Raw genomic sequence first — 15,518 nt, 5'->3', positions numbered from 1 at the left:
TTTCCCTTTCCCGCAGGAAAGCTGATCATCTGCAACGTCACTGGCATTGCCCACAGACGACCACAAGGCGAGAGTTATGACCAGGCGATCCGCAATGACGAGACAGGCCTGTGGCAGTGTCCCTTCTGCCAGCAGGACAATTTCCCCGAGCTGAGTGAGGTTTGTGGCCATTCATTGTGTCCCCTTGGGCCGAGGGGAGCCATGTTCGTCTGATCGTAGCTCTGTGAATGAATGGCTGGAGATCTAGAAAGTGTGGTAGAGGTAGGTGAAGTGGAGGTGGTTGTTCTCAGAAGGGAGGAGCAGAGGATCCTGGGCAGCCAAGGCCGGGGTGAAGGTGGCAGAAGGGGAACCATCTTCCCCAGGATAGTTTATTAGGAGGAACAGGATTCCTGGTGCCTTCCTGGTATCTCCGCCAGACCCGTGCAAAATGCAAAGGCTTTCAAGCATGGCAAGATGGACATCTGTTAATATAAAAGGATCATTTTAGGGTGTGTTGTTCAACCCAAAGGAGGTTGTGAATGGATAGGGGTACCGGCCAGGGAGTCATAAGGTTTGCTGCTCAGGGAGGCTTCTGCCCTTTGGACCACAAGTACTGGGTACTGGGCAGAAGCTCTTCTGTTACCATCTGAGCTCTGCATGCAGCCGGTGACTCCTTCCTGAGGTGGGGGCAGGGAATGCAGTAGGAGACCGGTGGGTCAGTGTTTCTCCTCTCTCCCCTCCACCCTCCACTCCTTCAGGTCTGGAACCACTTTGACAGTGGCTCATGCCCAGGCCAGGCCATTGGTGTCAAGACACGACTGGACAACGGGGTCACTGGCTTTATTCCTACAAAGTTTCTCAGTGACAAGGTGGTGAAGCGGCCTGAGGAGCGGGTGAAGGTAAGTGATAGAGAGCTGTAACAGGCCAACCTCTTCGTGCCCAGGACGACTCAAAGACAGGTCCCACTGCCATCCCGATTTGTTCTTAACTGGGCTGAGCCCGTGAAGGGGGCATATCTGTGTCCACCAGCTTTCTCCATGGTTGGGGGCCTTCAAGTCCAGGTGCAGCCACTGCCTTGGCTTGTGCCCCTCTCCCAGTCTGTTTCCTCTTCTGTAACAAGGGCCAGTAATGTGCTGCTTTTACTTAGCTGCCTCACAGGGTTGATGAACAGAAGTGTTTTTTGGTTTACCGAGCATATATTAACACTAATTAAGAGTGTTCATATCCTTTAGGAGTTCTGAAATCAGTAGCAGTCTTAGCTGGAAGAAGGGGAGAGGATATTGCTGGTCTTTCTTACAGTTTGGGGGTCAAGTTTCTGGATTGTCTGCTGGGCAGGAAGTGGCCTTAACACTTTAAGCTGGATTCCATCTTTTTCTTTGCCTTGTTGGACACCACTGTTTATCAGACTCATGCAGTGCCTTGTACTAGGCACTCAGAGGCAGGGTGAAGAGTGCCACGTTATCTCGTCCCTCAGAGGGTTCATAGTTTAACTTGAGACACAAGATCACGTGAAGTGTCAGTACCATTGAAGGGGTCAGACTACAGGGTTTCACATCCCTTCCTGTTCTCACTGGTTCTGAGTGGTACAGACTGGCTTTGGCCATGTAGAAATAGTTGAGTGAGCACTCTGGGTGAATGAGGCCTGAGATGACTCAGAGCTGCGTGGGGCTCATCAGGGGCAAGCATTAGGCCGTGGGCTGGGCTTGTGACACAGAGTTGGTTTCCATGAGCCCGAGGGGCAGAAGGGAGCTGCCTGCCAGTCCATCATGCTGTCTGTCTAGGTGGGCATGACTGTTCACTGCCGCATCATGAAGATTGACATCGAGAAGTTCAGCGCGGACCTGACCTGCCGCACCTCGGACCTCATGGACAAGAACAATGAGTGGAAACTGCCCAAAGACACTTACTATGACTTTGACGCTGAAGCAGCTGACCACAAGCAGGAAGAGGACGCGAAGAGGAAGCAGCAGAGGACCAGTGAGTGGTCCCCTGAGATTCTCCTGTTGTAGCTTGCTCCATTTTTCAGATGAGAATGCTAAGGCTCAGGGTTATTAGAGGGATGTGCGAGTCTCACATGGAGTCTCTGAGGCCTGGGATCAGAACCTGCGTTTCCTTGCCACTTTCCTCATTAGTGCTTAGCATCAGTTAATCCTCTCAGCAGTGCAGTGAGTAGGGTCAGCGTACTGCCCAGAGAAACTGAGAGACATTCCTAAGATTCCCAGAGAGTTCAAACCGGTGTCCGTTCCTGGCCCTCAGTTTCCTAGACTTCTGCTCGATCTCAGGCTGTACTCTTCCCCAGCTTCCTATCCAGCAACCTAATATTTACATCCTTCTTACTTCACAGCATACATCAAGCGGGTGATTGCACATCCATCGTTCCATAATATTAACTTTAAGCAAGCAGAAAAGATGATGGAGACCATGGACCAGGGTGACGTGATTATTCGGCCAAGCAGTAAAGGAGAGAACCACCTAACAGTGACCTGGAAGGTCAGCGATGGCATCTATCAGCACGTGGATGTCCGAGAAGAAGGCAAAGAAAACGCCTTTAGCCTGGGTGCCACCCTGTGGATCAATAGTGAGGTAAGGACTGTGTGTGGGCTCAGCCTGTCTTCCTGACTCTCCATCCACCTAGAACCCATCCCCGTCCTCGTACTTGCTGTCATCAGAAGAGTGTGGCCATCGCTAGCCGTCATTTGGCTGGATCCCCTTGTGTATAAAACGTGACCTCTCTCTGTTGATGCAGTGAGCCGAAGTCACTTTTTCCTTAAATTGGTCGTGTCTCATTGGTTCCTCATTTACCTTTAGCCTGCTGGTGATTTTTCAACCCACCCCTAACTTCTTCCCTGGAGGAAAGGAATGGAAGGGAGTCCTTTCACCCACCAAAGCCTTTTGCTAAGCCCTCTGGTGTTTCCAAACACTAGAGTGAGAATCCCAGTCATATCCCTTTTATCTAAGGAGATCCTAGCAGAGTCTCTAATAAAGGTAGAGAGAGGGTGGTGGGCATTTGACTGGACAAATGGAGAAAATGAGGCACTGTGCCTTGCCTTTGTGATGAGGCCAAAGTACAACAAAGTGCTAGGAATAACCATTTCTAAGCCTTAGTGGAACACTTTAGTGGCTACACCACATATGGACACTGGGAGCTTCCCTTTTCTCTAACCACGATTGCCTGGATCCCCCCTCTCCATAGGAGTTTGAGGACCTAGATGAAATTGTTGCCCGATATGTCCAGCCCATGGCATCCTTTGCTCGAGATCTTCTTAACCACAAGTATTACCAGGAATGTGGTGGAGGGGATCGCAAGGTAGGTCTCAGAAGGCTACACGTACCCTTTGAAGAATGACTCATTCTTCTTATTTCTTTTTATTTATTTACTTATTTATTTATTTGGCTAGGCAGTGGGGTTAAGTGACTTGCCCAGGGTCACACAGCTAGTAAGTATTATATGTCTGAGGTCCAGATTTGAACTCAGGTCCTCCTGAATCCAGGGCCAGTGCTCTATCCACTGCGCCACCTAGTTGCCCCCAGAATAACTCATTCTTGATTGAAACAATTAACAACTTCAGCAAAGTTGCAAGATATAAATTAAACTCACACAAATTATCAGCATTTCTGTATATTACCAAATGGCAGGAAGAGATCGAAAGAGAAATTCCATTTAAAATAACTGCAAACAGTGGAAAATACTTAGGAGTCTGCCTGCTGACACTTGAAAACTAAATTAACACAATTACAAAATACTCTTCATACAAAAAAAGACATCTAAATTACTGGAAATATATTTATTGCTCATGGGTAGGCCAAACCAAAAAAATAAAAATGGTAGTACTCCCTAAATTAATTTACTTATTCGGTGCCAATCAGTTTTTGCACTACCAAAGAATTACTTTATAGAGCTAGAAAAAAAAACAAACAAAATTCATTTGAAGGATATGAAGATCTTAAGAGAATCAATGAAAAAAAGAGAAGGAAGGAAGGAAGCAGTACCAGATCTCAAACCACACTACAGAGCGATAATCAAAACAGTCTGATACTGAGTAAGAAATAGTTTGATTGGTAGAACAGGTTAGGTACACAATATACAGAAGTAAGTGACACAGTAAGTGAACACAGTAACCTAGTGTTTGATAAACCCAAAGATCCCACCTGTTTGGACAGGAACTCATCATTAGACGAAAACTGGGAAGTGGTCTGGCAGAACCTAGGCGTAGACCAACGTCTCATGCCATATACTAAGATAAATTCAAAATAGGCACATGATTTAAATATGAAGGGTGATGTAAGCAGAGCAGGGAAGAAATTGCCTCAGATCTGTGGATAGAGGCAGAGTTCATGAGCAAACAAGAGGTGCTGAGGTTGACGGATGCCAAAATGGATAGTTTTGATTATATAAAATTAACGAGTTTTTGCACAAACAAAACCATTGCAGTTGAAATGAAAAGGAGGAAAGGGCAGGGGGAGAGGGTGGATCTTTGCAGCAAATTTATCTGATAAAAATCTTATATCTGAAATATATAAGGAACTGAGTCAAATTTACAAGAATAAAAGCCATTCCACAGTTGTTAATGGCAGTTTTGAGAAGAAATCCAAGCTAGCAGTTTGTTGTTTAGATGTTTCAGTCAGGTCCAACTCTTGACCCCATTTGGGGTTTTCTTGGCAAGGTACTGCAGTTCCTTCTCCTGCTTATTTTACAGATGAGCCAACTAAGGGGCACACAGCTAGTAAGTGTCTGAGGCCAGATTTGAACTCCTGAAGATGAAGGAGTCTTCCTGACTCAGCTTGTACTCTGCACTGTGGCGCCACCTAGCTGCCAAGCTATCAGTAGCTACATAAAAAGGGATTCTAAATGATTGATAATTACAGAAATGCAAACTAAAACAATTCTGAGATAACAGTTTGGTTAAGAAGACAGATGCTAGAGGGGATATGGGAAAACAGGTATACTCATGCACGCTGGTGGAGCTGTGAACTAGTCCAACCATTCTGGAGAATAATTTGAACTGTGCTCCAAAAGCTGTTAAACTGTGTGTACCCTGTGACCCAGCAATACCACTACTAAGTCTCTAACCCAAAGAGATCAAAGAAAGAGGGAAAGGACCTATATGTACAAGAATATTTGTAGCAGCTCTTTTTAAAGAATGGAAGACTGAGGTGATGCTCGTCAGTTGGGGGAATGGTCTATGAATATGGGATAATATTGCTCTGTAAGAAATTTAAAAAAAAGAGAGGCAGCTAGGTGGCGCAGTGGATAGTGAGTCAGGAGGACCTGAGTTCAAATCCGGCCTCAGACACTTGACACTTACTAGCTGTGTGACCCTGGGCAAGTCACATAACCCCATTGCCTAGCGCAAAAAAAAAAAAAAAAGACCAAGAAATACAAAAAGAAAAAGTTTCCGAGAAACTTGGGAACGCATCTGAAGTGACGCAGAATGAAGTGAGCAGAACCAGGAAAATAGTTTATACAGTAACAGCAATATTGTAAAGGTTTCGTAACCGATGAACACAGTGACCAGCCACATTTCCAGAGGACTCGTGATGAAACGCGCTGCTGCCCACCTCCAAAGGAGAGGGAGCTGCTGGACTCGGGGCAAATGGAAGCTTGGGTTTTGTTTTGTCTTCTTTCTTTTTCTTTTTTTTTGGGAGGGGGAAGAGGGTGATGAACATGGCTGTACTTACTTGTAACTTTTTGTTTTGCTGTCTCATTAGATCAGGTAGTAAAAGAGGGAGATTATTTGGAACTAGGGAAAAAAGAATAAAGTATGTGCTTTAAACACACACACATTCCCTCTCTCTCTCTCTCCCTCTCTCTCCATACCTCTTTGACTGAGGATAAATCTCCCCTGGTGAAAGAGAGATCCTCTTCCAACAGTGTCCCCAGGGAAGTCACTCTGAGGTACAGATAGGTTTGGGTAACGTGGCCTAGGGAGCTTCCAGGAGAGCCCTAGCCCAAGAGAGCAGGATAGAGACCCGTCAGTGCTAAGCTCTTCTGCCACATGCAGGGGCAGCACGGCCACCAGGTAGGCCCTGGAACGTTCAGTACAGAAGTAACTCAAATATGCCCCCTCTGGGAGCAGAGATGTGACTGCCTGCAGAGCTCTGCAGGGAATGCTGAGCCATCCTCCCAGCATCTCTCTTGCCCTTTCTATTCCTAGAAACTAGAGGAGCTGCTCATCAAAACCAAGAAGGAGAAGCCTACCTTCATTCCCTACTTCATCTGTGCCTGTAAGGAGTTGCCTGGCAAATTCCTGCTGGGGTACCAGCCCCGGGGCAAGCCAAGGTGAGCGCCTGTTCAGGCAGCAGCCCAGTGCTGCCACCTACGTGGGCCTTCCCCCAGTTGTCAGGCCTGTGACACGTGCTCGCTCTGTGTGTGTGTGAGTGTGTGTTTGTGTGTCTGTGTCTGTGCGCGTGCACATATGCTCTGCTCAGCTGAATTGTCAAGGACAGACCTGTTAGGGAGAGAATGAGTTGAGTGACTGCTGCCATTTTGATCCCTGGGTGCTGTGTTCTGCTGGTATTCGCTGACCAACCTTCCCCTCCCTTTCCTAACCAATGTGTGGCAGCCTGGGGTGGGGTTCGTTTCTCCTGATGCCTAACGTGTTGTCTCTCTGCCAACTTAGGATAGAGTATGTGAGTGTGACTCCAGAAGGTTTCCGGTACCGAGGCCAGGTTTTCCCAACTGTGAATGGGCTCTTCCGATGGTTTAAGGATCATTACCAGGACCCTGTGCCAGGTGACTCCTCCCCTTCTTCTGCTGCAGGACCTGGCTACAGGTCATCCCCACTTTGCACTAAGGCAGTGGCGGGCTTGGGTTATCAAGTGCTCAGACCCCCAGGGCTGGCCATGTGGGAGAAGTGTTCTACTGCACTGTCCCAGGACAGAACTACCCCTAGCCCCCTGCCCTGGCTGAAGCTCAGGAAGCTCGTTTTACTAAAAGCCTGCCCTTCCCTCAGGCATCACGCCTAGCAGCAGCAGCAGGACAAGAACGCCAGCCTCCATCAATGCCACCCCGGCCAACATCAACCTCGCAGGTAAAAAGGGCCCAGAATTGGGCCCAGTGACCAGGGAGGGGGTGAGGGCAGAGAATCTAGTCTCACCTTGACCAAACAGTCCCATCCACTTCTCTCATTGGTCTTGCAGATCTGACCAGAGCAGTGAATGCCTTGCCCCAGAACATGACCTCCCAGATGTTCAGTGCCATTGCTGCTGTGACTGGCCAAGGACAGAACCCCAATGCCACCCCGGCCCAATGGGCCTCCAGTCAGTATGGCTATGGTGGCAGTGGAGGTGGCAGCAGTGCTTACCATGTAAGTGATTCAGGGGTGAGCTTGGGGGAGGTGGGTCCACGGCCCCTTTAGGCAGACACCATTCATCCCCCCCCCATGCCCACATCGGCTTGTGGGGTCTTTGTAGAGTTAGCGTTTGCTGGTGACCAAGACAGGAGCTCCTCCCAGGTGCTCTGTTCCTCACCATCCCCCTTGCCCAGCCCTTTTGGTGGGGAGGGAGATTGTGACCTTCCTTGGTGGTGAGAAGTCATAGAACCTTACTGTTCTCATCTTCAGGGTCAGGCTCCAGGTAAGAGCCCGGGCCTCAGTATGGGATTTCATTGGGGCGGAGAGCTCCTGTAGGGGCTCTTGGTCAGCACCTTCTCTGCTATTTCTCATCTTGGGGAGGTGCCTAGAATATCCAGAGGTTTACAGTTGTCCCCAGGGTCAACCAGCCAGGGTGGGCAAAGAGGAGAGACAGGACTGCCTCTCATTTAGGGTGTTTCGTCTTTTTATCATATTTCCAGGTCTTACCCTCCAGTTTGTCCCTTTACTTAGGAGTCTAAGCTAAGCCGTTCTATAATCACTGACGTTTCTGAATTCTTCTCTTTCCCAAGGTGTTCCCAACCCCAGCCCAGCAGCCGGTGGCCACGCCACTGATGACACCCAGCTATTCATACACAACCCCCAGCCAGCCCATCACCACACCCCAGTACCACCAGCTACAAGCCAACACCACCCCACAGTCCACCCAGGCTCAGGCCCAGCCCCAGCCCTCCTCCAGCTCCCGGCATCGACAGCAGCCAAAGTAAGTTTATCGGGAAGGGCCAGGAACTAGAACGGTGGGCGGAGGGCAACAAGGAGAGATGGCGGGTATCATGCGAGGGAAGAAGGAACCTTGGATAAACTGGATTGGACAAATGCCCAAGGTTCTAGGCCTGTAGACAAGACTTGAAGGGATTGGTGATGCTCCACCGGAGATCCAGGAGGGGCAGATCAGGAGTTGTGGCCATCGGCAGTTTCCCCCTGCTCTAGGGAGGACTAGGTCACCCTGCCAGGGTCGTGACAATAATTAGAAAAACTGGGTGCCCTGGAAGCAGCCCTGACCCCGCTTCTCTGTCTGCATCCAGGTCCAACAGCCATGCCGCCATCGACTGGGGGAAGATGGCGGAGCAGTGGCTCCAGGAGAAGGAGGCAGAGCGTCGGAAACAGAAGCAGCGGCTGACGCCCCGCCCCTCGCCCAGCCCCATGATCGAAAGCACCCCCATGTCCATCGCCGGTGATGCCACACCGCTGCTGGATGAGATGGACCGCTAGGGAGCCTGCCTGGGACTCTGGTCACCTCCAGGGCTGAGCAGGGCTGGGCCACACCCTCCCTGAGAGCTCGTTTTCTGTCCATTTGATGGCATAAATGACATTTTCCATGCTGGTCAGCTCGGACGGATGATGGGAACGGGTCACCTGCGTATACGAGTACAGGTGCTAGGTGGCAGCCCTCCCCATGCTGACGCCCCATCTTGGGTGGGGAAAAGAGGCTGGAACTGGAGCAATCCTGCAGGCTTCTGTAGCCACCAACTCTGACTTTGGGTGCCACGCTCCGTCGAGAAGAGACCCCCCTCGGTCTCCAGTTCTGCAGGAGACGCTATTTATTCAGGGGAGGGGGGCGGGTTAGAGGAGGGCTGAGAGAGAGGCAAACAGTCTGACACTGAAGCCAGAACCTGGGGTGGCAGCAGCTCGTCTGAACAGGAGTGTTGGGGCGATCCTTCCCTCCCCACCCCATCTGCCTCGCTGCTGCATGGCCGCCCTCTCGTCGCAGCTTCAGCCCTGTCCATTGGAATAAACAGTATTTCTACAGAGCATTGGTGCAGGTTTTCTCTCCAGCTGCCAGGTTTCTCCAAAAAGAGCCATCCCTTGGGGCAGGAGGGAGGCTTTCACACACAACTGTCACACTCTCTCTCTCTGCCCTGTGTTCAGATCAAGCAGCCCAGGCAAGACAAGGAAAAGGCTGGACTCTTGAGGTTCCCGTGTTATTCCAGAGCCTGAGGAGGATTTTTCTTGGGACCTGTGATGAAAAAACATCTCAGGCCGCCTCGTTCCTTTCTCCCTACCCTAGGGCAGCGTCCTCTCCCCTCCCTCCATCCCAAGCATGTGCCGAGTTCTTGTTCTTGCCCGTGCCTCGCTAAGGTTCTCGTCACGCCCCTGCTGCCGCCTCAGCAGTTCTGTTCAGTGTTCGTCCTGGAGACGGCCTCAGCATTGCTGGTGAGACTGGTCTCCACAGCCACCCTGGGCATTTGGGACTGCCAGGCCCAGTCCCCGCCCCCTCCCCCATCACCACCAGTCCCAACACCTCCTCCTGGCCCCTGGGTGCCTCCTTTACAAGGGCTTCAGCCCAGCTTTGTTAGAGAAGCCTGGGAAAATGGGCTGGCCCTTCCCCCGTTCCCTCTCCCACCCTGGGGCGGAGAGGAGGGGGAAAGGCAAGCTTAGGCAGCCCTTCTCCCGGAGACTACCCCCCCCCCCACCCTGGCCTTACTGAGCAGGGGGAGGGGAGCCAGGCCATCCAGCTAGGGAGTTGGTTTCTGGTCCTTTGAGCACTTTATATGCAAGGCAGGAGATGTGCCAGGTCTAGTGGCCAGCCCTGAGAAGCTCAGCTGCCCATTTCTGCCCATCCTCCAGACTTCACCCATACCATCATCAGAACGGTTAGTGGTCATTGCCACCCACCTCCCTATCCGGACTCTCTTCCGCCCTCGGGGTCGACTGATTGATGCAGACACAGAGCAGAAAGTGAAATGATTTTGTTTCAGCACTATTATCACACCCAGCAGTCAGTCCTGTCTCCCGAAGAGGAGCTCAGGACAGATGCGGCCTCTCCACCCCCCACGGCCCCCTTTTCTCCCTTTGCTATAGCACAGCTGTATCTCCCGCCCTGGGCCGTCTCCGGAAACAGCTGTGCCCTGTCAAAGAGCTGAGCCTCGGCCCTTCCCCTGCTCACTCCCTGAGCCAGAGGTGAGGGTGGAAGTGTTCGTCTTGATTCCACTCACGCCCATCCCTCTTCACAGTTCCTCCGGTAGCTAATAGCCTCTGGATGGCAACCAGAAAACCCTGCCCGTGCCTCCGTGGCTGCAGCCCTCTAAGTTCTTAGGCACCAGTGCCAGTGGAGAAGCAAGGGAAAGCCCATTAGGAGAGTGCCAGGCACTGGATGCACCCCAACCCCCATCAGCTGAGGCTGGGCCTCGAGGGCACAGCGCCCTTTCTGTGCCCTTTCTTTCCGCGATGCCCCTTCCTCCTGCCCTTCTTTGGCCGGGCCGTGGTCCCGACCTCTGTCTTTCTGGGAGTGGGCTCTGGCAGTTCCTCTGCTTTGGGTTCATCGTGAGACGCGTCATTAAAACCATCATCCTTGCCACCGCGAGCCGGGGCTGCTGCCTCATTGACTGTGAGCGCTGAAGTTTTGCTGTCAAGCTGCTTCACCAGCTGGGGCTCCGGGCCTGGAGCTAGTGTCAGCAAAAGGCCCTTCTTCCTCTTCCTTTTCTCCTTTTTCTCCTCCCCCTTCTCAGTGCCCTTACCATCCCGAGCTGCCGGCTGTGCTGGAGAGTACTGGACCCTGCAGCTTTGGGTGGCAACCCCGAGGCCTGGAGTGGGAGTCCTGCCCAGAGGTGGGGAGGTGTGAGACAGGACGCTGATGAACTCTCCCCCAAACTCATAGAGCACGGGGTCACGGAGCACTGCCCGGGGCACGGGGCCGTAGCTTTTACACCTGCAGAGGACAGGGCACCTCAGCGCAGGGGTATGAGGAAGGCCAGCATGCCCCTCTCCCCGCCTTTGCCCATCTACCACTCACCAGCCATACCAGTAGCGCTCCACACATTGCTCCTTATAGGTGAGCTCAAAGCAGGGCACCTGGATGACGTTGAAGAAGGCTTGACCGACAGCTCGGGAGGCAGCGTCATTCACCCGCTGCAGGCACTGCTTCAGCCTGCCAGACACCCAGCTCAGGCCTGTCCCCAGCCATGCCCCCCACCCCTGCTTCCAAGACCCAGATTGAGGAAGCCATTAGAGGGCTGGTCTCTGGTCCCTGACTCCCCAGGCCAATCCCTCCCTTTCATCCAGGTGGGCATAGCCCGAGTGCGTGGAGGCCAGACCTAGGGTCCCAGAGCTGAGTAGATGAACCTGCCTTGAGGAGCATGGGTAGGGAGCCCTGCTCACTGGGGCACTACACTCTACCCTCCTCCTTCCCCGGGCTTTGTTGGCTAGGGGGTGGGAGGGGCGCTGAGCCCGTGACCCCTGCCACTCACCTTGTGTCACAGTCACAGTGGCTGATGGTGTGCCAGCGGAAGTTGTGATGGCCATAGCCAACGGTGAAGGGGTGGATGACGTGCTGACACTGGTCGTGCTCTCGACAGCATCTGTCTGTCTCCTCGTGTTCCCCTGGGTGGAGAAGGAGAGCCGGAGGGCTTAGTGGATCCAAATCACTGGGCCCTGCCTCCATTTCCTCCCCAAACCCACGCCTTCTAGTAGAAGGCTGCCCCGGCACCTGTGAGGGGTGATTGTGCCATATCTCCAGACTCCTTAGGATGATGGTTGGAGATGCAGCGTTCAGTAGCGACCGCTGTCCAGCTGCTGACCAGGTCCGTTATCTAGCCAAACATCGGCCCTTCAGGGCTGTCTCTGGGCCCAGCCTCCAGCCCTCAGGTAGGAGCTCGGAAGCCCTCTCCCATTACCTTTGAGTGTGCTTAGCTTCCCCATTATAGTTGCTGTTCTCCTCCCTCACCTAGCTGCTCGTAGCTCTCAGCATTGTTTCCTGCCCCACACCACAGTGTGCCTGGGTAAGTGAAGCCCCTCTTGACCCGATGGGGTGTGATCTCCAGGCTTCCTGGTCCGACAAGTCCCCCAGCCACGGTGGTCAGCAGCAGTGGCAGCCCCAGCCAACGGCCCTGGGAACTCATGGCCTGGTCAGTTCTGAATCTCCAAAGCAAGTCTCTCCTCCCCCCGAAGCCTTATACAGTCACCCAAGGCCGCTGGGTGGCCTGATCTGCCTGAGGAGGGGCTAAGCCCCAGCCTACCCCTACCCTCCTCCCTCTTCTCCCTTTTTCATACACCGCCTTCTCCCTTTTCTTTCAACCCCTTTTACATCCCCACCTCCTATCCCTTGCCCCTTCTCTTTTCTCCTTTGTCTCCCTTTCTCCTCCCTCTTCCTCCTCCTTTTTGTTTCCCCCCTTCCTCATCTCCTTCCTTTCCCCCTTCTCCCTCGTTCTCCTCTTCTCTTCCTTGCCTTTCTCCCAGAGGTTTCAAATCTTCCTGGATCTTTCGACCCCAGTCTCTTCCCCCACCACAGCTCGGCACCAGGGACCCCTCTCTCCTTCTCAGGCACAGGGGCCAAGTTTGGCTGATAAGCGTCAGGAAGTAAGTAGTCTGGGAAATGGGCTAAGGAGAAGGAGATTCCCCATCACGCTGGCCCAGGTTTGGGCCAAGCCCTCCGGCCTCTGGTTAACACCTGCGTTGGCTGGACAGGAACAAGAAGGCTGCCCATCAGCTCGTCTCTGCTCGCTCTCTGGACCAGAGGAAGAGCGGACTGCCATGCCATCCCTCTCATTCAGACTTTCAAAGCCACTGGGAACGTGATACAACTTAATTTCCTCTTCTTGGTCCAAGCCCATCTCTAGTCCCAACCAGACCACAGGGAAGACCAGAAGGAGTTAAATACTACCACCCCCTACTCTGGCCAGTCTGACTGCCAGTTACCTCTACCCCCTCCTCCTTCAAAGAGTGAGAAGGGGGTGGGTCCTGCCTGGTTGCCATGGCAGCCTGGAATGGGGTGATGTTCCCCTGCCAGCCCTCTGCAAACAACCCATTGGGCCACTGACATGGCACTCCTTTCCAGCCTCCCCTCCTCCCCATGGGAGCTGAGAAGGGAGGAGGGTCTTTTTTTCCCTCTGGGTGGGTGGAGAGGCCTCATTCACACCACCAGCCCAAAGGAATTAGCATAGAAGGAGGTCTTGAAGGGGCCTCATTAGTTCAAGTAGCTCAAAAGAACCTAGGAGGGGCAGGAGGGGAAGAGAAATGACCCTCTTCCCCTTTCTATCACACACACACACACACACACACACACACACACACACACACACACACGCAGCAGCCCCACATCCTCCCCAGATTCTTTATTTGATGGAGGCCTCCTCCTTGGGTTCCAAGACTTGGACAGAGCTTCTGCATCACCACAGATCTGACCTTGCCCTTCTCTTTCCTGTGAACCTTTCTTGGTTTCTTGGTGGGCATAAAACCAAGGCATCTGCAGAAAGGAGAGATTAGCTCATGGTCTCACAGGATGGAAGAAGTGCTTTAGGGCCATGCACACTCACCAAAAGAGGGGTCGCCTGGTGTTACTGCTGTGTCTAGGGATCTCTGCCCAGCATACATGTGAATAAAATTACAGGTTGTAAAAAGAGGAGGTGTGCAGTTCACCTCCTGGAAATACAAACCGAAGTCTAAAAAGGGGAAAACTTGGGGCAGCTAGGTGGCGCTGTGGATAGAGCACGGGCCCTGAAGTCAGGAGACCCGAGTTCAAATCCGGCCTCAGACCAAGCACTGGACACTAGCTGTGTGACCCTGGGCAAGTCACTTAACTCAACTGCCTTAAAAAAATAAGGGGGGGGAACCTTCACCTTGATCTGTTTCCCACCCCTTTATGGCCTGTGAAATTTCATCAGTGGATTGGGGTACTTGATCCCCATCAACCCCCTGCTATGCTGGAATAAGACTTAGTTCTAGGCGCAGCCCCATTGGGCTGATAGATCAGTTCAGTGCCCTGCTTCACTGCCCACTGCCAGGGGCTCCCCATCCCCACACACCCAGCACAGAGCTGATGGACCCTACGGCCCATAACGTTTGATCCAATAAACATTTATTAAGTACCCGTAGTATGCAAAGTACTGTGTTAGGTACTTGGGATCCTACAACACAGGACCCACTCTCAAGGAACTTAATTTAAGAAGGATAGAAAGAGGGCAGCTAGGTGGCGCAGTGGATACAGCACCGGCCCTGGAGTCAGAAGGACCTGAGTTCAAATCCGGCCTCAGACACATAACACGCACTAACTGTGTGACCCTGGGCAAGTCACTTAACCCCATTGCCCAACCAAAAAAAGGACAAAAAGACACGTCTGCAAATGTATATAATACAGAAGGCAGTGGAGTATGAAGGGAAGGGCAAGGCAAGGCACCATGAGAAATCACTTTCACCAGGGGTATGGGAGGAGGCAGAACTAGAAACAGGTCTTAGAGGGACTCCAACAGACAGAATGGGGGAGAACTCTGGGGAACAAGTGTAGTAAAGGTAAGGAAAGGAGTGAGGAGGTCAAGAAGAGGGAACAGAGAGAAGTCTAGTGCCGCTAAAATGTAAACTGGAGTCAGACTGTGGAGGGCCTCAAACTCCAGAGACAGGAGTTGAAACTTTATGAGAAGGGATAGGCTGTGAACAGATAGCTTCCCAAAGGGATCATGTGTGTATATTGGGATGGATGGAAGGGACAGCAGATTGTGTAACTCCTGGAGCATCCGGCGTTAGATTAAAGGAAATGATGGAAGAGGAAACAGACAAAAACTAAGCAAGAAGGACTGAGGTTAGACACACATGGGGACTTTATAGGATCACAGGCAGAGATGACGAGGTTCTTCGAGGTCATTTACAGATAAGGAAGCCAAGGCCGAGAGGTTCATAATTTGTCCAAAGTTACACAGAAAGTGGCCAAGCCAGGATTCAAACCCAGATCCAGCATGATTCCCACTGTGTACCACGCTTCCCATCAGGGAAGAGCGAGACATTGGAATGAGAGAGGAGTCCTTCCCCTACAGGACAGGCGAAAGCCTGACACGGGGGAAAGAATTGGCCCGGGAGGCAAGAGAACTGGACCCAAATCTGGGCTTGATGACTTTCTGCCCTGTGAACATCAGCACAAGGTTGGACCCGCCCTCCAGGGGATACCCCGCTACTACGTATGCCATAGGCCAAGGAGATCCATGACAGGCCGCACATAGAGCTGCCATATTCAGAACAGCCTCTTTATGGGAGAACTGGAAACAAAGTGGGTACTCATGGACTGGGGAATGGCCAAATAAACAAACTGGGGTATATCGATGCAACAGAAGTTCTGGCATCACAAGAAACTATAAATATGCAAAATTAAGAGACATTTGGTTAGATCTGTATGAACCAATGCAGAGCAAAGCAGAAAACCGTAGAGTGATACATGCAATAAAATAAAACACCCAGGGACATCAG

General features: G+C 52.0%; 2 protein-coding genes across 3 annotated transcripts in view; one reads left to right on the top strand and one right to left on the bottom strand.

The window, feature by feature from the left end:
- Positions 1-9,100, top strand: part of SUPT6H (SPT6 homolog, histone chaperone) — a 32,799-nt gene extending 23,699 nt beyond the window's left edge. For both annotated transcript variants that reach the window (XM_027861651.1, XM_027861650.1), the window contains exons 27-37: positions 17-159; positions 738-878; positions 1,761-1,956; positions 2,324-2,562; positions 3,173-3,286; positions 6,135-6,259; positions 6,600-6,712; positions 6,933-7,010; positions 7,120-7,286; positions 7,862-8,052; positions 8,375-9,100. In XM_027861651.1, the coding sequence (XP_027717452.1) occupies positions 17-159; positions 738-878; positions 1,761-1,956; positions 2,324-2,562; positions 3,173-3,286; positions 6,135-6,259; positions 6,600-6,712; positions 6,933-7,010; positions 7,120-7,286; positions 7,862-8,052; positions 8,375-8,561 (1,694 nt within the window). In that variant the 3' untranslated portion in view covers positions 8,562-9,100. The remainder of the gene's footprint in view (positions 1-16; positions 160-737; positions 879-1,760; positions 1,957-2,323; positions 2,563-3,172; positions 3,287-6,134; positions 6,260-6,599; positions 6,713-6,932; positions 7,011-7,119; positions 7,287-7,861; positions 8,053-8,374) is intronic.
- Positions 9,101-9,185: 85 nt separating this feature from the next.
- Positions 9,186-11,797, bottom strand: PROCA1 (protein interacting with cyclin A1). Its single transcript, XM_027861710.1, has 4 exons — positions 11,776-11,797; positions 11,537-11,669; positions 11,083-11,217; positions 9,186-10,998 (listed from the first exon to the last, which is right to left on the bottom strand). The coding sequence occupies exons 1-4, from the start codon at positions 11,795-11,797 to the stop codon at positions 10,461-10,463; spliced, it is 828 nt and encodes a 275-aa protein (XP_027717511.1). The 3' UTR covers positions 9,186-10,460.
- Positions 11,798-15,518: the final 3,721 nt, after the last annotated feature.

This window comes from Vombatus ursinus, unplaced genomic scaffold (genome assembly GCF_900497805.2).
Source record: "Vombatus ursinus unplaced genomic scaffold, bare-nosed wombat genome assembly UNPS02014768.1, whole genome shotgun sequence".
Classification (NCBI taxonomy): domain Eukaryota; kingdom Metazoa; phylum Chordata; class Mammalia; order Diprotodontia; family Vombatidae; genus Vombatus; species Vombatus ursinus.
Note: the sequence above shows the minus strand (reverse complement) of the source record. Positions and strands in the feature narration are given on the sequence as shown.